General features: G+C 42.0%; 1 protein-coding gene across 1 annotated transcript in view; it reads right to left on the bottom strand.

Annotated features, from left to right (window-relative positions):
- Positions 1-19,562, bottom strand: part of rsrc1 (arginine/serine-rich coiled-coil 1) — a 118,458-nt gene extending 98,896 nt beyond the window's left edge. Inside the window, exons 1-3 of the mRNA XM_008287001.1 lie at positions 19,491-19,562; positions 18,758-18,949; positions 14,554-14,676 (exon numbers count right to left, since the gene is read on the bottom strand). Of these exons, the coding sequence (XP_008285223.1) occupies positions 14,554-14,676; positions 18,758-18,933 (299 nt within the window). The 5' untranslated portion in view covers positions 18,934-18,949; positions 19,491-19,562. The remainder of the gene's footprint in view (positions 1-14,553; positions 14,677-18,757; positions 18,950-19,490) is intronic.
- Positions 19,563-21,772: the final 2,210 nt, after the last annotated feature.

Raw genomic sequence — 21,772 nt, forward strand, 5'->3', positions numbered from 1 at the left:
AGATAATCCATCAATGGCCCAAACAGACCTTGGAATGAGTGAATCTATGTGTTGACAATGCCTGCGTATGTTTGTAATCAGCAGTACATGAGGGGAAATACAACAGAGCTGCAGTGTTCCAAGCCTAAGTCCTATATTTACAGCCAAGCAAATTGTGGCCAGAAGCAGCAGATGCAATAAACACAATTTCTCTCCCTCTCTCTCTTTCACTCCATTTCTCTGTCTCTGTCTCCCTTTCTCCCTCTGATGGCAAAGAAAACAGCCCACTTCTGGGGTGTGCAGCAAATTAAATTTACTGTAGTTAATAGAGTGAGCCTATGCTGCTAAATGTCAATTTCCTGACCAAGTCCTTCCCCTTGGAGAATGATTAGCTAATTTGAGGCTGGGGATAAATGGGCTAATGCAGGACACACACAGATAAACAGCCACAGTTGGACCCCATTCCAAGCTCTTCCTCTGCTTTACATTTTATTGGCCTTATTATCTCCAGGGAAAATGGGTCCCCCTATGACCTAAACATATTTTCATTTCTAATAAAAGGCCCTTGCTGGTTGCCCCCACGTGCAACCCCCCTACCCCACCACAACACACACACAAATTCGCTGCCCCCTCACAGCCTCCTTCCTCCATCCCTTCCTCGTTTCATCGTCCAATCCATTAAATCGGAGCTCTGCAATTGGCTGGGCCCATTTTCCTGGTGAATTATCAATAGAGTAATTATGCTCCATGTTGGGAGCTGGGCTGAAGCTTATCGCCGCTGACCCCCCGGCGCGCGCCAGGATATGATCCCTCACCACAGCCCATTGGGGTAATTATGTGGTCGGGTGTAAAGCTGGATGGTGTGTTACCTTTATCTGTATTCTATTTCTGTTTTCATTGAAAATTGGACATTAATGGGAGCTACGCGATACCACTAGTGTCAGATACAGGTGAGCGTCTCCAACGGAATCTGACCCCCAGTCAAATCATTATTCGCGGTACACAGCGTAGGGACGGGTACACAAACACACAAAAAGACCAATCATCCACAGTGTTCCTTTAACCTTATCTTGCCCCTATTTGAGCAGCAGTGATGGACATTCACACCGTTTCTTCATTTTCTCAAACCGCTGCCTTCGGTTGGGAAGGCAAAATAAAGTTGATGTCTATATTGTGTTTGTCCTGTGATAGAAAACACCAATGTAACGGCTGAAAACATCTTCCCAGTGAGGCCCCAAGCAGTGTATCTGACCGTTAGGCCAGTGTGGCACAACAGCGATTAATGGCTGAGTAACTTCAACCCTATCGCATTTCAGTAGACGCTGGCGACAGTGACCCCACTATGACCATCGATACAGTAAAAGCGCATGCATAAAAATGACCATCTCAGTTTCCTAGCAAGATATCAACAAGGAACGAAAGTGACTCATTACAGTAACTCTCAGCTTTGCATCTTTGCATCATTTAAACTTTGTGCATCTACAGAAGTTTTTGCAATTTGTCAACGTAGAGTATTTGTAGAGTCCTGCGACACGTCATTACCCTGCAGTACAGTTTGTCCATTACCAGTTTCATTCATGACTAGAGCGTGTATGTGTTTTCTATTTCAAGCTTTAAAAAAATCTGAGTTGTCATTTTAACAATGATGTAACAAAATAATTCCGTCCACACTTCCTTTTTAAAAAAAATTTATGTTAAATGAGTTCAGCTTTTCAGAAAGATCTGTGACATAAATCGTCTATGCAAAAAAAAAAGTGATTTGCAGCTAAAATCACAAAGATAACATTTACAGTATTCCTTTAAACATCATTATTTGTGGCATGCTGGATAAACTAAATATTAATGGCTTGCAGGACTTTGTGAAGAAGCGGGACCTGCTTGAAGGCGGAGGACTATGCACAGACATACTTATTTCACAGCCTCGTTTATTCAGAAAGCATGATGTTGAATGAGCAAAAAGTGAGAGCTGAAACCCATGCAGACTAATGTAGCTGTCACAAAAATAACACGCAGACAGATAAACTTTCAAGTTGTTTGGCAGTGTTTTTCTCAAAACGAAAGTACATTTTTGAAGCCCAAAAAAAAAAAAAAAAAAACGCAATAAATATATGGTGTTTATCCTTTGTCTGTACAATGTATTTTACTCAACCACGTAGGCCAACCAAACCTTAGACTTGAGCAATCTCCAGCCACACACGCAAGCACACACACACACACACACACACACACAAAAACTACAAAAAAGCTTGCCAGTCGACTTTTCCAAGCAATAGACAGATTGAAAAAGAAACAGGCCTATTGAAAGCGAGACGCTCCATATTTGAAGAACTTCATTAATGCACTGTTCCCCGCCGAGTTATTTCCAGTGACAGAGCACACAGCAGCAGCTTCATGTTCAAGTTAAAAGTCACTTTTCTTTTTTTTCTGCCATTTCAATGTGTCTAAAAGCACCTTGAGTGAGCAATGTGCATTTCCTGCTGCCAAAAGACGTGGAAAACAGCTGTTCCTGCCTGACGCTGCCTGCTGAATGGAATGCAAATATGTTAACCATCCAGAATTTATTACTTTTGAGTGCTCTTCAAACGCAACGGCAGACACAAGTTTAATTTATGATATTCCTCTAATTATGAGAGCTGTTGAAATCATTTCCCAAGCTGCTTCCTCCTTCCAAGCAGCCACATTATCTGTTCCCTCGGTTCACAGTACACGCACACACACACACGCAAACACACACAGACTCAGTCATCCACCGTGCATACCCACACAGATACATAAACATACACACACACACACACCGAATAACACACAAGGAATCACTGCAAAGTAGCTGATTGTGAGCACAATTAACACAGCAAAGACAGAGCATGAAAGATTCACAGAAATGTTTTTTCTTCGTTCCCCTCTGCTTCATAAAAGCAATGTTTAGATTTGTCATAATCTTCAGTTTGCTTTTAATTTAGCAGTCGTCAACACAAACGTCTGCAATGCCCTGCTACGCTGTGAAGCAGAAATGAGACCCCATGCAGGCCACCCACTCGCTGCCTCCCATACCCACCCAAACGCACACACACATGGATACAGCCACAAGCCACAAGGTCAAGTCATTTAGCAGAGTTCAAAGGCCTTCAAAGACCCCTCAGATCTATATGAACCTACGACGGCCAGCCGACGATGAAGGAAAAGATGACTTTCTGCACCATGATATGGTTTCCATGCGCGTGTGTGCATGTGTGCTTATGTGCATGGCTGTGTGTGTCGCTGGGCGCATATGTGTTGATTACCAGGCGTCTTTGCTGGCACATATGCCCAGTGTCACTCAGCCTCCTCATCGCAATCCTAAACTTGGCCGTCTGGTGTGCACCCGTAACCTTTGACCCGTGTGCAGCCGCAGTTCGACATGACACCCATTAGCAGCTGGAGCCGGAGTGGAGGGGAGTGAGGGGGGGGCACCCAGGCTCAGCCACTCAGTCCAGACACAAGGTCAAGTGGAGGTCACACTTAGACTAGGTGCTAACTTGCCAACTCGCTCACAGCCACTCACACAACTGAAACCCACTTCTTCCCCTGCTTCAATCCATCACGGCTCGGAGTAATTAGTTACGGTGAGTTAGGAGAGAGTTGTTTTTGGTTGTCATTGCCTCCATCTGCGCGAGGGTGGAAAGCAGGGAGGGGGCAAAGGTAGAAGGACACAGGAGAAGGAGAAGGATGGGGAGTTTAGACTAGATGGGGGAGGGAGACAATAGGTGAAGGACAGCAGGAGGCTATGAGGAGAGAAGAAACAATAAGATAAAGAGAGAAAAAAAAGGTTAGAAAAGTTGGAGAGTCAAGAACAACCAGGGTAAGAAAAAAGAGGGAGAATGAAAAAGAAATGGGGACTTATGGAGAAGACAGAGCAGACAGCCGTACTTCACATCAAGCTGGCTCCAATTAGCAGGTGTGCTCTCAGACGCTCGCTCTCCCTCTCTCTCTGGTCAGGGAAGATGTATTTTTCTGCCTTTTATACGCATGTATTTATGAAGTGGTAGGAGATCTGAGGGCCCTTAGCATAACAGCCTTTTATTGTTTAAATGTGGACTGCTCGGCCCCGTGTGCTTAAGTGATTTAGGAACCTCACAACTCCAGTATAAGAAAAATCATAAACGCTGAGACAAACCATGTGGGTGGACTGTAAAAGGCACCGAGGAACGGGCCGACAAAAAGCAGACACACATTCCACTACTAAAGGGAAACTACACTTAATTAAACACCCAAGACACAACTGGAATAGCGCCCTGTAAAAAACATAGCACTATTAGTTTCGCCTCCTCGGTGGAATAACATAAAGTTGTCTTCAGACAGAACAGAGGCTTGTCTCATAAAGAAGTTTCTAAAAATCATTTTTTTATGAACCGCTGTCAAGATTGAACAAGGAGAAGGAGAGAGAGGAATGAACACAGAAAGAGATCAAAAAATGAATAGAAAGAGAAAACACTCACACCCTCCGAGAGAGAAAGCCTCTCCCGTCCAATACATCTTTCACTTCACATAGTCGACATGTCTCGTGCACAGAAGTAGCCCATACAGAAGGCAGGTTTTACCTTCTTTTACCAATCACGATTGGTGGATTGGGCGATTTTTGTACTGCAACACAGACATGGATGACTAGAAAGAACCTGAGAAAATTCAATTGTATAGACAAGTGAGCACAGAAGACAACATACAGATCTTTTCAATTTAATTTGTGAAAAAATATTTTTACACACTGCTGAATATGCAGATTTCACAACAGGTTTCTGAGTTCCTTTTTTTAATCTCTAATGGAAATACACAGCCAAGGTCAGTATATTTTTTTCTAAAATTAAGCCTATTTTACATTGTTTTCTTTTTCATGTTCCAATCACTTTTTATACGAATGGCAATATTTATTACCATTTACTAGGAGACTGATTTACTATGGACAGTTGGAAACAGGATCCAACTGATGCCGCATGTTACAACGAAGGCATGAATGTCATTCATTACACATCTGCAGTAGCACATGGACGCACACTCTGTTATCCTACTTTTAGTGAGTGTCAATATCCCACTGAGTTTATAGAGAAACCTGGCAAACTTCCACTCCAACAAAACTGTTGACTGCATTTAAAATAATTACATTTTCCTGCTTTGATTTGAAGCCAAAATAACAACGTCAAGTTCTCTGTTCAGCCAGTCACAGAAGCGTTCTGCTCTTTGTTCAACCAATCATACGACAGTTGGCCACGTATCCTTTGGCCGATCCATCTATCTCCACTTCCTCCTCATGTCCTCGCCTCTGCCAAAACCCAAACGGATAGATAAAGCAAAAAGGAAGACAAATTTCAAATAGAAAACCTCATGCGCATGCTGAGAAAGTGTTTCATTACTTTGAAAAAGATTGTCAAGGTTTCAGTCAAGGCGCACATGATCCCTGTTTCATTTCTCTGCCATTCTCTCTCATTTTTCTCTTCTTTTTCCACAAATAAATTACTAAACGTGTGAGTGAAACCACATGCGTGTGTGTGTGTGTGTGTGTGTGTGTGTGTGTGTGTGTGTGTGTGTGTGTGTGTGTTACTGTGTTTGTGCGGTTGCTTTGCTTGTCCAAAGTGAACTGACAAGTGCAGGCAGTGGTTCCATTAGCTGGCAATTTGCTCTCAAGTTGTCCGGGAGGGGGAGCAGGTATGACAGAGGGTTTTTTTGGCAAGACAACGCACATGGCTCTGCTTAGGACCAGGTAGGCGAGGTGCTCACACACACAATCCTAGGCCATCATTCAAACACTCCCGCAACACTCTTAAACATGCAAAAGGTCTTACATGTGAATATGAGACAGCCTAAATGGAGATCAATGCCTCAAATAATGAAAACAACAATCTATTGTAAACACAGACATATTTATCTATGCCTAAAATTCCATTGATTAAGGTGCGCTACAACAAAGTATTGGTCTGAATATGACTGTGCCAGAATATTGTAAAGACAAACTATATATGTCTTCACATGCATCCTGTGAGTGCCACTGTCCATATGGTTTGAGCCAGAGCATAACTAGAGTACAAGGTAAACACGGCTGACTGAGGTTTGTCCATGCATGCTCTCTTAGCTTGGGTCTCTGTGGACTGGCTTAAAACCTGGCCACTGAATCACACACACACACACACACACACACACACACACACACACACACAGACACGCACGCGCACACACACACAGAGCACATAAACATACCTCCCTCCCTGTGTGTGTGTAGTATGTTTAAGAGTGAAAAGAAGAACTGTGGACAGACGGTGGCGTTTATCTGTGCATAAATTAAGAGCAGAAGCTGTTAATTAAAAGGGGGGGAAAATAAGCACAGATGAAATAAAACTTTGCTAATCGACTACTTGGCAAGGTGACCTCCGAGTGCACCGGCCGTCATTCTAGGACCCGCTGTCCTGCTGGGCGAGTGGCACAGGGGGGCAATGTGTAGGTCCAGCTATGAGCAGCAGGCAACTGGTAGAGCACCCCCCTCCTCTTTTTCTCTCTCTCTCTCCATGTATCACTGTCTCTCTAGCTCTCTCACCCCTCCTTCTCCGCCCAGAGCGTTATTAGACCCAGGGCTCTGCTGCGGCTCCAAACAGCTCAATGACAACACACAGGGCCTGCCAATTAGAAATAATTAGACAGTCATTTCAGTGGCAAGTCTTTTTAAGTGCATATATAACGATGCAATGATGCTTATTAGCCGGCCTGAGCCGGCGAGGACCAGGGCCTCAAACGCTTTGGTGCTGGAGAAAATAATTATGCTAGTGATCACAAAGCGAGCTGCACATCTCTGTACTTCACCTCCACGCGTTTCAAAAATCCACTTCATTAGCTCCCGTAATTAATCCTCCATTAATTGCAGGAAAAGCCCAGTTTACCTCCCTTCGTTTCTAATTATCATCTTATAAATAGTTATGGTTCTAATTAATGTGTTCATTAGGCAGGATATTTCTCTCAAAGCCTCGCTGGGAGCCAAAGGTCCGGCTCGGCTCTCTCTGAAGCCTAACCAGCCAGAAGGTGAGGCCATCCTGCCTGCATTTGCTTTTATTTTACTACATTCAACCTCCTAATTGGCATTTAAAACCCAATTTGGAAGAACTTCAAGAAGCTTAAATAGGAAAGAGAGACAGAGAGAAGGCAGGAAGGAGAGGGAGAGAGAGAGATACATTTGGTGTTCGTTTTCCTATGCCAGAGCTAAAAGCGTTTCTGTCTCCGTCTTTCTCTTGGTCTGGCCAGACGGAAGAGGCTTTTCACTGTCATAAAGCGAACACAATGAGGGCTGATTGGATGTTATTAGTCTTTGGCATTATAGAGGTTTTATTTGCAAAACAGAGAATCTGTGTCTCTAAAGAAATAACAGTGGGAATAACATACTTTTACTGAGCTACAGCCATCAAACAACGAAATTCTGTCTTTGGTATACAGATATGAAGTAACTAGCCTGGTGTGTATGATACTTAAATTAATCCCAAAGACTCGCATTCATTCACAAAGCTTTCATAAAAGAAAAATACTCAACCCTCTCTATTATGAGAGATGTGATCTTAAAAACTTTATACTATTTTAAACAGGGTTTTGTTATTCCAACATATATATATTGTTGAAATTTTACATTGTGATAAGAATTATTTTAGTAATAATGCATCTTCAAAAATGTTTGAGCTCTGTGCAGGAATCATGTTCATAATATCATTATACTATCTGTTACATTCCTTTGTATTTATGACTGCTGCTGTGATGAGTAAGTTTATTAAATGCTACTTATAAACAAATGTGTCCAGTATTATCACAGCGAGTGGCCATCAGCCAAAACAAGTTACGAAGAACAAAAATTTGTCTACTTAAAAAAAAAATTACAAACATGTAAAATGCTAATAGTACCACAGTTTAGGGCCTTTTTTTTTTTCTTTCTTAAAAACAGAAAATCAGTTTTATTTTCCCACCTCCACACTATGTGAACAAGAAAAAGAAAAAAACAAAACAAATAATAAACAAGAAAAGAAAATATGTTACTTATTATTAGACGTTTTTTTCAGGTTCTCTGATTATGTGTACTTAACATCCTACTGAACAGGTAAGCAAACTGCACAGGTGACTGACTTCACATGCTGTTGGCGTCTGCAGAAAAAAAATCTCCTTGCGTGCAATATTCAAAAGTATACATCCTTCACACAACATCTAAAGCTACTTTTCACCTAACACAACAGGCTTTATGTGTCATTACTCCAGATTTGTTTAACAGATGGATAAAATGAGTCTTTGATGTTAAACTAGTCTTTGTTTGGGACCGTCGAACTAACTCCCTCATTTGATTGTCTATATGAGAGGGCTGCTGCGATGCCTTTTGTGAGGTGAATTTTGTGTGTGTGTGTGCGCTGCTCGGTGCAGACTCTACAGCTAGGTTGCTACCCAGGGGAGTGGGCTAGTGTGTTGTGAGCCTGCAGGATGGAGGGGTGCGATGGAGTGGGGTGGGGGTGAGGGAGAGGGGGGACGGCTTGGCAGAAGTGAGGGAGTGGGGTGGAGTGGGGGGGGGTTTCCTCTGGCGATAGAGGGGAACACTGCTTGCGGCGAGGCGGGGATGAAAGAGGCTGTCTGTGTCAGTCACTTATTCCTCCCTTTGGTAAATAAAGGTTTCTGACAACAAAGCCGAGCAGCGCTTGACTGGCCTTTACAGCAGATAAATAAAAAAGACAACACAGAAAGAGAGTAAGACAGAGAGAGAGAGAGAGAGAGAGAGAGAAACACAACAACAAACACGTTCAGATCTCACGACTGGAAGCATGTTGATTTTTATGGGGTAGAGAAGACGTAGCTGAACTAAACCAGGTCATCTTTCAGTTTAAATCAACACTTTGCAAGTCCGGTAATAGGGGAAGAAGGAAGAAAGGGCTAAATGTCATCCAGTGGAAAGGGGAGAAGAAAAGACGTTGAGAGTCAATGGGATAACAGACAGATGGATGAAAAACAGCCAGAAGCCTGCTCTTAAATTCCACTATGGCGCTCTCTAGACGAACCAAAGACCACTACAAAACAGTGAGAATACTAAGTGAGATGCACCTTAAAGAAGAAAAAGGATTTAAGCTTTGTTAGCATTTGTCTACATCTTATTCTGGATCCATCAGCACCACAATTCATGCCTTATGGTTCTCTTATAACAGCAAGATCTCTTTTTTTCTTTTTAGGAAACCAGATTTCACTTGTCATGTCCTCAAAACACACTCAGGGCTGCTTTCCTTATAAAGCCAGCGACACCCAAAACCACCTGCTACATTGCACACGCACACACGACACACACACACACACACACAGACACACACACACACACACACTCTCTCTAAACTGTGTGAATAAATATATGTTGGACACAAATGCGCAGAAAAATTCCCACCCTGCCACCTGACAGGGGAATTGCTGATCCAGGTGCAATGAAAGCTGGGAGGCCACACCGCTCAGCCACAATAAAGGCGCTGATTTTCCTCAGCCCACCTCTGTCTTCCTGCACTCAGCTGCCCTACCGTCCTTCCCTCCCTGTCTAAGACCTTTCCACTCCTCCCTTCCGTTCCTCACCTCAGCCCTCCCCGTTCCCAGAGCTGCCTGGATGACCTTGCGCACACTCCATGTCGGTGCGAGGCAGAAAAAGCTATCTAGCAGATGTACGACACCTCATCTCATACAGGGGAAAATTGCTGTGTGAAATAAATACCAGGCCATCGCTCAACCCCTGCACATGCATGCACACGCGCGCACACAAGCTTGCATGCCTGGAGTCTTTCTGTGATCTCCTGTGCAGAAAGCAGAGCTTATGTTATGAAACTATAACAGCCAGATTACCGGGTTCTACCAGCCAGCGAGACACGGCTGGGTGGCAAAGTGGTTAGAGGAACACTCAGCGTCAACCCCTGCGGTACAAGGCATTATCTCTGGCTACGGGACTGAACCTAGATGCTCTAGGCCCAGATCTTTAGTCAACCCTTACCTTTAACCTTTGTGGAGGAGAATGTCCCAAAGGGAATAACTGAAGCATCTCACTGACTGTGTTTACATGAACACAAATACCCCAGTTAGGAGGCTTATCCCAGTTTTTCCTTAAATTCAGGCTATTAGGTTTATATGAAAATCTGGTTATGCATATCCCAAGTATCATAGTTACTGATTGCTACATCCCATTTGCACAGACGCCTATGAAGTTCACAAACCAGCAGTTTTGAAATCACTAGCCCTAATATTTCTGTAACTTTAAATTAATTTGACTGTAGCACTGATATGACTCGTTCTGGCATTCTGAAACTTGTCTAATACAGAGTTGAATAGGTCAGCATTTCAATACATCAAACTTTTTGATTAGCACTTTCCGTTCTTAATTGCTCCAGGAGTGAGATGCTTTCACTGCTTGCTTTCACTATTGTTTATATTAAATCCATTACATCACTTGGCTGAAGCCCCATCTGCAATGAAGTCAGCAGAATTCAGAAACAATGAGAAACGGTATACATACATGCAAAAGAAGTCCAGTTAGCATATTCAGGTTTATCAAAACCAAGTAAAATTGTTTATATGGCTTTCTTAAATTGTTTACATATGCAAACACAAAAATCAGACACTAATGCATATCTTAGTTTAGTTTAAAAGTGACTAACGGGGGGAAAACAGCTAACCGTGATCTTTCCAAAGCACATCTAAAGGACACTAATTAACACACTATATCGCAATTAGTTGTTGTGTGGAAAAAAAAAACCCACAGGAAACATTCTTTGCAAGGATTCATCTCAAATAAATAAAAACCAATGATTTTAACACAAAAACACTGTTAGAAATTTTAGAATTTCAGCTTGAACTCGACTTGATCTCCAAGACTCTGGTCGGCTAGCCTGGCATGCTGGGTGGTGTGTTTAGCTTACTATCACCTCAAGGGGAAAGACAGATAATTAGAGGTCTCACTCTTCTTACACTCATGACGGCAGCCCATTGATGAAGGCGCTCCAGTGTTAGCAGGGCTAAACCCTGACGCTAGCACTCTGCCCTGCTAACTCAACACACCCCTGAAATATTAATGAGGAAAATCTCAACGCTTGTGTGTTCCCTGCAGTATATGGCTCACCTATGTGAGTGCCCGCGTACATGTCTGAATGCCTAACAACGAACGTAACGCTCAGCTTCTCTTTGATGGGTCAAGTGGCGGATTTGCTGCAACAGACATTCCTCCATGTCTTCCAACGGTGCTTTAAATCTAACTGTTGTGAATGAAGGACTGACAGAATGACTGTATGACTGACTGAGCCACACACATTTAACCCCTGCTGTGGCTGCCCATAAAAGCCGAGCGCTACAACGCTCCAATGAGCTCACCTAAAGATATGCCTGTGATCCAACTGTGATGAGAGGCCTTGTCGTCTTTGTTGGACCAGGTACACATCAGATCACTGTACCCTGCTGCTGCCATGCTCCACTCTGCTCTCCCCCAGTGGACCAGGCCGTGACACCCCCTCATGTACGTGCATTCACGCAAATCTGCACATACACGCATACGCTCATTCAGCCTCACACATGCTCGCTTGACGGTGTGTGCACACAGGCAGGCACGACACACACACACATACACATCCTGATATGCCTGCTCACATCAAAGAGAATAAACATTAATGGCAAATAGGTAATCTGCTCCTCTTGTCTGTTTTACATTTCAGGGCAAGATTGACTGCCTCTGGGGAACCTGGCCCTTCTCTGATTGAGGGCAGGAAAAAAAAAGGAGAAAGAGAAAAAGAGGAAGCAACGATAGATGGTAAACACATGATAGAGCATTATTCTTATTTCATGTTTCTCTTTATTTTTTATTTATACACGGGAGATTGAAAAGAAGGTAATAATATTCCCTCACTTCAACCCACGACGGCCTACTATGGTCCTAATCTTCTCCCCTGCAATATTCTGATGCAGACGTTATTATTCTCATTTCTTCTGAATAATATCCCTCTCAAGTCTATCTGTTCTCTCCACTGGTGCTCGCTTTTGTCTTTCCTCTTCATTTTCCCCCTTTAGGATCTTCTCCACGCTCTCCCTGGCCTGCACTAACTCAAGCAATTCTCTCCACACTTTTCCATTCTCTCCTAACTTCTCGTCCCCTCTCTCTTTCTTCTCGCCGGTCGGCGCACTCGCTATCTCCTTGCTCCTTTCTCTTTCGCATTCTGAAGGTGGTGCCAGGTTGGTGTGGCCGGGGGTGGGGGTGGCAGGCAGCACCTCATATCCTATCTGCGTATCAATCATGAGGTCCTGTCCACTCAATCCTCCTCTGATCCATCAGCCAGCCTCTCAGCCAGGCTCAGCCACACACACAGCACTGACTAATGGCAGTCAGGGCACCTGTGCACGGTGCACACCAGCCTGCTTTCATTTCACAACCCTGGGAGCTGCGGAATATGCAGCGTCCCACCAAAGAGATGCACATTACAGGGTTTGAAAGTACATTTGCACATTACATTAAATTCAAAAGGCAGGATATTCATATAATTTCTCATAATGGGTCCAGTTAGCATGTCTTGGTGATATGATAGTCTTGATGAATCGATAAATAAACCAATAACATTTTTTAAAATTGTGGTTAAAAATGCATATCACTGGCCAAAGTGATGTCTTAAAATGTATTGTCTGGTTCAAAGAGTCAACCAGATTTAGTACACTCTCATACAAGACAAACAAAAGCATTGATTTCTCACAGTTTGGGAAGCTGGAACCAGAGAAAAACATTTGCTATTTTTCATTTAAAAAGAAAAAAGGAAGAAAAAAAAAAACTTAAATTATTTATCAATTATCTAATTTGTTTCTGGTTATTTTTCTGCCAATCAAACAACTAATAATTTCAGCTGTAGTCCCATTTATTAAATGACACATCGCAATTTCCACTGGATGGTTCTGATGCTAACACGGGAGCACACATGCCAACGACAAAGTTCTGCAGACACAAATTGTAGCTGCCATCACTTAACTGCATAAATTTATCATCAATGCCATCATTTTGCACATCCCCACCTCCAACACCGCCTCCACCTCACAACACCCCACCACGCACTCCCACCAGCACCAGCCCAACCCACCTGCTCCTCGCTTACCGCTAAGCCGATTACACAACGCAACCCTCCTAATCACAGTACAGCGTTTGTAAACACCGATGTCATCGACTGTAGTTCTAAATCTCCCAAATCCCTTCCACCTTTCATCTCATACCACACCAGTAATGCCATTTTCGACTGATGTTTTAATCACCAGTGGTGCTGTGAGTGACTGCCACTGTACCGCAGAGACTCGGCAGAGAATGTATGAAAACGCTTTGGCTGAATTCTTTCAAAAAATGGGTTTAGCGCACAGTGCAACACTGATATTTGTTGTTTATTCCAAAGCCTGTGAACATTAGGCTGGAGAGTTGAAGTGTGGTGTCTTTTTATGGCACCATCAACCACACGTGTCAAAACATCTCTGTTGCATCATCCCTTCATCCTGACACATCTGTAATGAAGATATTAAAACACTTTTCCCTTTGTGATTAAAATGATCTCTGCTCTCCCCCGCAGCCATACACAAGTAAACAAAGGGCCTTGCTCACGCATATATTATGACAACCTTTTCTTCAATTGTGCGTCTGTGCATGTTTTTGTGTGTTAGTGACTCTGTGTGTGTGTGTGTGTGTGTGTGAGAGAGAGGGATTTAAAAACAGCACAGTTTACTGGTTCATTAGCACCAGATTAGCTATGCTAATGACATGGACCACCACACACAGAGACGTTCTCTTTATGTTTCTGAAAGGGACACATGACTGGCTATAGCTCAGTGTGTATGTGTGTGTGTGTGTGTGTGTGTGTGTGTGTGTGTGTGCGGGTGTGTGCGTGCGTGTGTGTGTGTGTATGTTGCAGGTGTGTACACATTAGTCTCGAATAAATAACTGTGTCTCCTGCAAAAAACAGAGCGAGCTACATAATAATAATAATTCAACAAAGTATGTATGGCTAATGATGTTTTAATTGCATTAATGAGTGAAAAGGAGAGCTGCTTCCAGAAGAGGTTTGGGCAGACGGGTTGGACCAGTGTTGTGTATGACCTGCTGTCTCTGCGTGTCTTGGTTTCATTAATACTCATACAATAAGACGGATAGCTGCGGCAAACTGAAACATGACTACATGCACACGCAACACGGTAATCCAGACCTGAGACGCAAGTTTCCATGTGCTTCCATCTGATGACATATGACATAAATACAAAATGATGTGTTGTTTACACTGCATTAAACTTCCCAAAAAATTTTTTTGCCTTTAATAAGAAAAATCTGTAATGGCATTTAACACACTGATTTGTAATACAAACATCCAAAATGGTTGTGAAGAGAATTTTTTTCTCACTCCGAAATAATTTAGACATTACTTATTACACATTCCTTTCTGAATATATGGCTTTAATGAATAAGACCTGATTCAAAACACAGGTAGCAAACTTCAACTATCTATTATTTATATAGCAATCTGAGGACAGGTACAGAATGGAAGTGAATAATGAGTGTGATGGTGATACCTCCTGTCCCGGCTGCGTGACCTGTGTGAACGGTGGCTCCGCCCTTTGTCTCTTTCTGCACTTCGACTCCTCTTCCTGCGAGATGAACTGTGGGACGAACTGCTGCTGGACCGTCTTCTTCTTCTACAGGCCACAGACAGAAAAAAATATGCATTTAACCCTGTTATTGGCAGAATCTTTAAAACAAAACATCAATCATGCAGCAAGGTTCTTTTTCACACAATTATTTGTTGTGCAATGTTGGCAAATCAGCAACAGTTCAACATACAAATTAGTTCTTATTTCCCAGTATGGTTAATGAAATACAGTGGGTCCTTAGACTCCTGAGAATATAAATTTGTCATTAGTAATTAGAATTTTACAATGGTCATTTAACTTTCCTGTATATACACTATTCACAAAAAAGCCACGCAAAACCAAAATATTCACACATAAGCTCTGTTCTTTATGCTCCACTTTGCCCTCCCAAGCACCATCAGAAATTTCTTCCTCTTCTGCAGAAGTGATTGTTGTTTTCCTACATCATGGTTTGCTGCTGATTTCCTTGAGCAAATACGTCCTGATGTCCCCAACAATCTAACCTATTTTAAGCAGCACTGACAGCTACTTTGCATTAGTGAACGCTCTCATTCAAGGCCCAAAGCTGCCGACCCATGCAGGTTGCCCTACAGTTCCTCCACAGGGGCCTTTTACAGCTCTGTTGCTCTTTAATGTGGCTAGAGCAGTGTGTCTAGCATCTACTTTCCAAACACCGCTTACACCGTGTTCCTATTGATATCATGTAGCAGGAGGCATTCATGGGGGTGAATGTAAATGCAGGAACCCCCCTCTCCTACTGCACAAACAGTTTGTGCAATATTCATTATTCAAAATCTCTTCTTTTGTTTTACCAAAGCCAAAAATACCCAAATCTTTTTAGCGCACCCCCCCAAAAAAACACATACTCGGTCCTATGGGAGCTCTGCGAGATAGAGGAGAAGAGAAGAAAAAGGCAAGCAATACAAATAACATAGAGGCTGAACTATCAAACCAGATTTGTACCACTTAGAGTAGCGCAGCAAAGATCCATTAGTATTCTAAAGGCTGGATCCCAAGAGCGGGGCCTTATGAAATAACTTCCACAGCCCCTGCACAACCACTTCACACATTACACAGAAGAAACCCACAGTAGTGAGCTGACGGGTTTCGGAAGGTGGCATTAGCTCGCACATTTTCACAAAAGCCTGCGCGAGCATCATGCAATGAAACATAATGACTCAAACAGATGCAGTGGGGAAGTTTAACACAGAAGGCTTACACCTGAATACACATAACACCTATAACAAGTTGGATTTCACATCGTTCGCTCATTCACACACACTTTTCCCCATCTTGCTCCTTTTCTTGTTTCGCACATACGCAGGCCTGAGTACAATTTGTCTCCTTGCATGTACATGTTAATTATGTGCTCATGATGTCACCCTCATAAAGAATAAGCACACTTCTGTTTTACCACACGTAAAACTGTTTGTGCACGAAGAGGTTGAAAGTGCTACAGCCTCTGTGTCTTCTTTCACATGAGCCTATTTAAAGGAACTAGTTTCAACAGACACATGCACAAGGTCTTGGCTAATTGATCAAAACGTACGGCTAATAGATGAGGGACTATGGGCCCGGGGTTTACACTACGCACCAGACCCCACCCTGTGCAGGCAGGCAATGACTTCCCATCAGCAGTAATGGACCTTGACCAAGCCTCATAAATAATTACCATCAACTGGCCTTGTCTGAACAGCCACATGCAGCCAGTGGCAGCTGTGGATGGATGGATGGATGGATGGATGGATGGATGGATGGATGGATGGATGGAGGGATGGATGGATGGACTGAGGCCAGGTCCAGTCACTAGCCACTTGCAAAGATGGCTGATCATTACTGAACCTCCCCCTTCCTCAGTAACTGCTAAATATCAAAGAGTGTTTTTTTTTGTTTTGTTTTTTAATGATTGTGGGATAAACCTTATTAAAGTGGTTATTTCTTCAAAGTTTTTGCTCCAGCAATGCCAAGTCTTCACATTTTTATGTAGACACTAGACACAAAATTAGTAATTTATCCTAAATTTCTTGAGAAATTTAAGAAAAGAAAGACAATATGATATGGTGCATCTCTGATATCTTATTGTACTTCCAGTCCTCTCAGTTTGCCTACAACTGCGCTTTGACACAAGCAACAGTGCATGTAGAAGTTCTTAAAATAACAATCATATACATCATTTTCTGAATATCTTACTGTAAAATGTATATTTCACTCTTAAATTTCACATCTAGGTCGTCGTAGCAGTGTCCTTGTCTGGCATTGTTCTATGTGAATTATTACTGAGAAATAATCTTGCATCATGATGTTTTTTTTAATCAAAAACTCAGTGGTAAAATGACAAAATGTGCATCAGTCCTACATGGGCGATACAGCCAAAACTATATGAACAACTGGTAGCTAAAATGTACTTGCACAGAATTAGTTTAAACTGAAGGCAAACATATACGCCAAACAACCAAACTTCTCTCGAATTCAAAAAGTTACTTCTCTCTTGCTTTTCAATTAAGTTACTGCATGTTGAGAAAAAGCCTGAATTACATAAAATCCAAACAAATGTGTTTTCCAGTTATTTTTCAGTAATGGCTTTTCTCCATTTACCCACACTGGTTTACTCTAGGGATGTTTTTGAAGCCAAAGCAATACAATACCCAGCATTTTCTCATGCACTGGCGGATATACAAATGTATTTGTATTAGGCTCTGAAAAATGCAAATGCCAGAAATTATCACATGAATTTCAGAAGACATTTTGACATGTCACAGTAGGAGAAACACAGGTGCAAACAATAAATTTGTGATATATATAATCCATTTAGCTGCTTCTGTTTCAGGGTCCTGGTATGTTGGCTGACTGTCACACGATCATGGTTTACTGGATTGCTTGAATACAACAGAGCTATTGTTGATGTCAGCCTACGCAGTTCCCACGACAAATCAGAATGCCTTTTCTGAAATAAACATACTAGAGATGCAATGATAATTGAGTAATCAATTATTTGTCAACTATTAAATTAATCATCAATTATATTGATAATCAATTTCTTCTAAAGGTCTTAGAATTCTCTAATTCCAGCTGCTCACAGTTGAACATTATCTGATTCCGTTACTCCTCTATGTCAGTAAACCAGGCTTTGGGATAGACATTTTTCATCATTTTCTGACAGACCAAACGACTGATTGTTTATTCAAGAAAACAATCTGCAAAATAGTCAACAATGAAAACAATTGTTCCTTGCAGCCCGATGACATATTAGATAAATGTTGGCAGTGAAGCTACTAGATCTGTACTGATAATGCACTTTAAAGTTTACAACTAAACTCACTCAGGACAGCACAGAGGTACAGTGGTTAACTTGCTCTGTGTTCAAACCTGCTGGTTGTCTGGGGCCTTTCTGTGTGGAGTTTACTAGTTTTCTTTGTACATGTGTGGGTCTTCTATGGGTGCCCCAGCTTCCTCCCACAGTCTAAAGACATGCACGGTAGTTTAATTGGTGATTACAAACTGGCTGTACATGTGAGTATGAGTGTAAGCGTTCATAGTTCTTTCTCTCTCTGTGTTAGCCTCACAATGAACTGGTGACCGCTCCAACACGTACTCCACATCTTATCAAATGTCAGTTGGGATAGGCTGAAGCCCCTTGCGAGTCGCTACATGATAAAGCGGGTATAATTAATGAATGGATGGATGGATGATACAGCAAATGGTAAGTACCTATATCTAGAAGACAAGAAATCTACAAGAATGTGCTTTACTTTTATGTCTCTCGACTGGCCTGGGAACGCCCAGGGGTCCCCCTGGAAGAGCTGGGGGAGGTGTGTGAGGATCAGGAAGTCTGGGCAGCTTTGCTAAGGCTGCTGCCTCCGCGACCCGACTCTGGATAAGCGGAAGAAGATGGATGGATAGAGATCTTAGGTTCTTCGGAAACTCTGAACACCTAATAAAACTCAAGTTACTTCTGAACGAATTTGCATCTCAGAAAGGTTCAAATGCAGCATCAGCACCAAACAGTGCCTCTAGAGGAGACACACACTCTGTTTTGCTCACGGACACTCCAGCAGCTCAATGCCCTACTCAGGCTTATCCCTTCTGCCTTTACTAAGACAGAAAATCTTATCGCACGCAGGCTCACCTCCTGTCTCTGGAGCGAGAACGACTCCTGCGACTGGACCTCCGACTTCGGCTGCTTGTCACTCTGCTGCCGGAGGATGAGGAGGAAGACGAGGAAGAGGAGGATGAACGGCCCCGCTGCTTTCTCTTCCTCCTGCTCCGGCTGTCATCCTCACTGTCAGACGAGCGCCGACCCATGCTGGCGGACTGTGAGCTGCCATAACAAACACAGGACAAGGGTTTCTCATTTGCTACCACTCTGACAACCTTTAGCGATCATTTAGCCCAGACATAAACCCAAATTATCAACGTGAATGTTCTTAATTTATCACAATCAATAACACATCCTTCTGCAAATCTCTTAAACACAGTACTTTAATACAATAGCAACTGTAAACACACACAGAGATGTCTATGTGCAAGTTCATTCAGCCTTTGTTTCAGCACGTTAACAAGGTGCAGAGAAGTAGCATTTATGCCATTTGAGTCACTGTAACAGCGGAAACAACAACATTATAGTAAATGTTTAGAAAATAAAGGAGATAAATAAACACCGGTGTTTTGTATGGAGGCTAGCTGGCAAGCTAACTGTGCTAACTTATCTAGCGGTAGGCTGTTGTTCCTGCTTCGATACAGCCTTCGCGCTGCTCAGCAGTAAACATATGTCACATGTCATTTAGTAAACGTCACATGAAAGATGAAAGTGTGGCAAACAAACAGAGAAGCTACCCTGAAATGAAAAGCCCGCTCCTCACCTTTAAATCGTTGTGTATCTCCACAACTCAGCCATGCACCGCTCACCAGACTCTACTCGTCAAACCAGAAAGCATCGATCGAGAGTAGGACGCAGACTCGAACACGGAGCAATCGATTGAGGTCTCATCATGGTTTGAATTGGTGCTTTATGATATTTCTCAGAATAAAATTAGACCTAACTACAGCATCATTTATTGTTATTGCTGCTTTAAGTATTTTCTAAAGCTGCAAAATTTATATTAACATAAACCAATACAGTGTAAGCAAGTATCGTGCATTGGTTTAGAGATTTAAGGAAACATCTTGATTCAGTGTGCCTAGTTAAAGAATTATTTTTTCACTATTACTGACTAACCGAGGAAGAAAAAAATAGCTTTTCAAAACTGAATATCTCTGGATGATGCTTATTCCAGTGTTGCTACTGAGCACTCTTTCATTTAGAAGTAGGAGGTCAGTTAATGTAGCAGCAACACACCCATGATTTCTAACTGTTATGTTGTACTATGTGCATTTTTTTTTTTGACTCAACAGAAAAAAAAAATGAATTGCTTTATAATGTCTGTGTAGCTTATACAGGATGGGCTACACATATTTCGATTTGATCTGGCAATACCCGCAGATAACATAACGAAATGCATGTGTGAGTTGTAACATGTCAGTGATGATTTGCATGAGGTCAAGTCCTCAGACAATAATGTTTTACGCCAACATACACACGGAGAGTTGCAGGGGCATGCAGAGCATAGAAACAAATATTCAGCAAAGCAGAATAATTAATTACTTCATGAAATGTAAAACAGGACTGAAGGTGCAACAACCAATAGGACTATACTGACTGATGGATCGATAACGCGCAAAGGAACGGCTGATAAACTATTTAATGAAGGGTTTTCACTGCAAATAGAAACAAGGCGCTGCTTTAACACTGTGAGAATTCATCCTGCTTTCAGATGCAGCAGAAATAATAGTAATTAATGCCTAAGGTTCAAGCTGAAACATCGTTAATATTTAATTAGGGGAATTGTTAGAACCCCCTGTGTGGAAATAGGGCTTTATATAGATTATCAATAAACATGCTTAATTTTGCATCAAATTCATCCCGACGTTTTCAAAAATCTCTCTGTATCCTGTTTCTTGTCTGGCTATATGTTCAGTCCCGTTTCCCACTTAATTGCCTTCTCTCCGCGGCATTCGCCATACCTTCACCGCAAGTGGACCATTGTTTATTTATTTTTCCGCAAAATATAGGCAATCATTTCAGAGGGAGAAAAAGGAAGAAAAAAGAGAGAGAGAGAGAGAAAGAAACGGCGAGCTGAAAACGTTAATTAGTGAGCCCAATGGCAACGCATCGCAGGAGGCACTATAATTAAATGTTTAGCTGCTATTTAACATCCTAATGGCTTAAAAAGTCCACTGAGAATTAATATTAAGCGATATAGTCTCTCTAATGATCGCAATGCAAAATACATAATTGCTGATTAGAAACAAAAACCGACGTTGGAAATATTGAATAATTTGCCCCACGGAGTACTAAACTTTCACGTCAGGCTTCCGTGTAATAATAATAATAATAATAATAATACTAATAATAATAATAATAATAATAATAACAATTTCGTTCAAAAATGTTGCTACAATTTCAATTCAGTTTCGAAATGCAGCACTTTTTTATTATAAATCTTGAGATTTTTTTTTCTGTTTATTTGTAATTTATTAGTGATCAAATTCACCTTCAAATTAAACGCGCCAACGCACAGAAAACACACTGAAAACTTTATCAAAAAAAAAAAAAAAAAAAAAACAGGCCTAAAGCCAAGTGTATGCAACTTAAGAGGGGGTTAAAGCCAAACGTGTTAACTTGAACTTGATCTAAAGCTCCTTGTATAAGTCGATGCTGCTCCTCTCGGCGTCCCAGCTGGTCCGCTTTCACCTCTTCTTCTCTCCCGTGTCATCGTTGTGCCGTCCTGTTTTTTTTTTTTTCTTTCTTCCCCCTCCCCAGATCACAGAGATATATACTGAGGAAGGACTCCTCATCCATGTGCTTCCCTCTCCTCTTGTCATTTTCAGATTTTTTTTAAGCCACACCCCTGCAGAGTGAGAGAGAGAGAGAGAGAGAGAGAGAGAGAGAGAGAGAGAGAGAGAGAGATCCATGACCATCTCCCGGGTGTTTAAAAAACTAACTCAGGACAATAGCAGCGAATGAGCGCTTAATTAAATTAATTAGTCCTTCTTGTCAATCTCGGATTAATGGCCAATAGCGGCGGTGCTGCTTAATGTTTTC

Source organism: Stegastes partitus, unplaced genomic scaffold (genome assembly GCF_000690725.1).
Source record: "Stegastes partitus isolate 25-593 unplaced genomic scaffold, Stegastes_partitus-1.0.2 Scaffold482, whole genome shotgun sequence".
Taxonomy (NCBI): Eukaryota; Metazoa; Chordata; class Actinopteri; family Pomacentridae; genus Stegastes; species Stegastes partitus.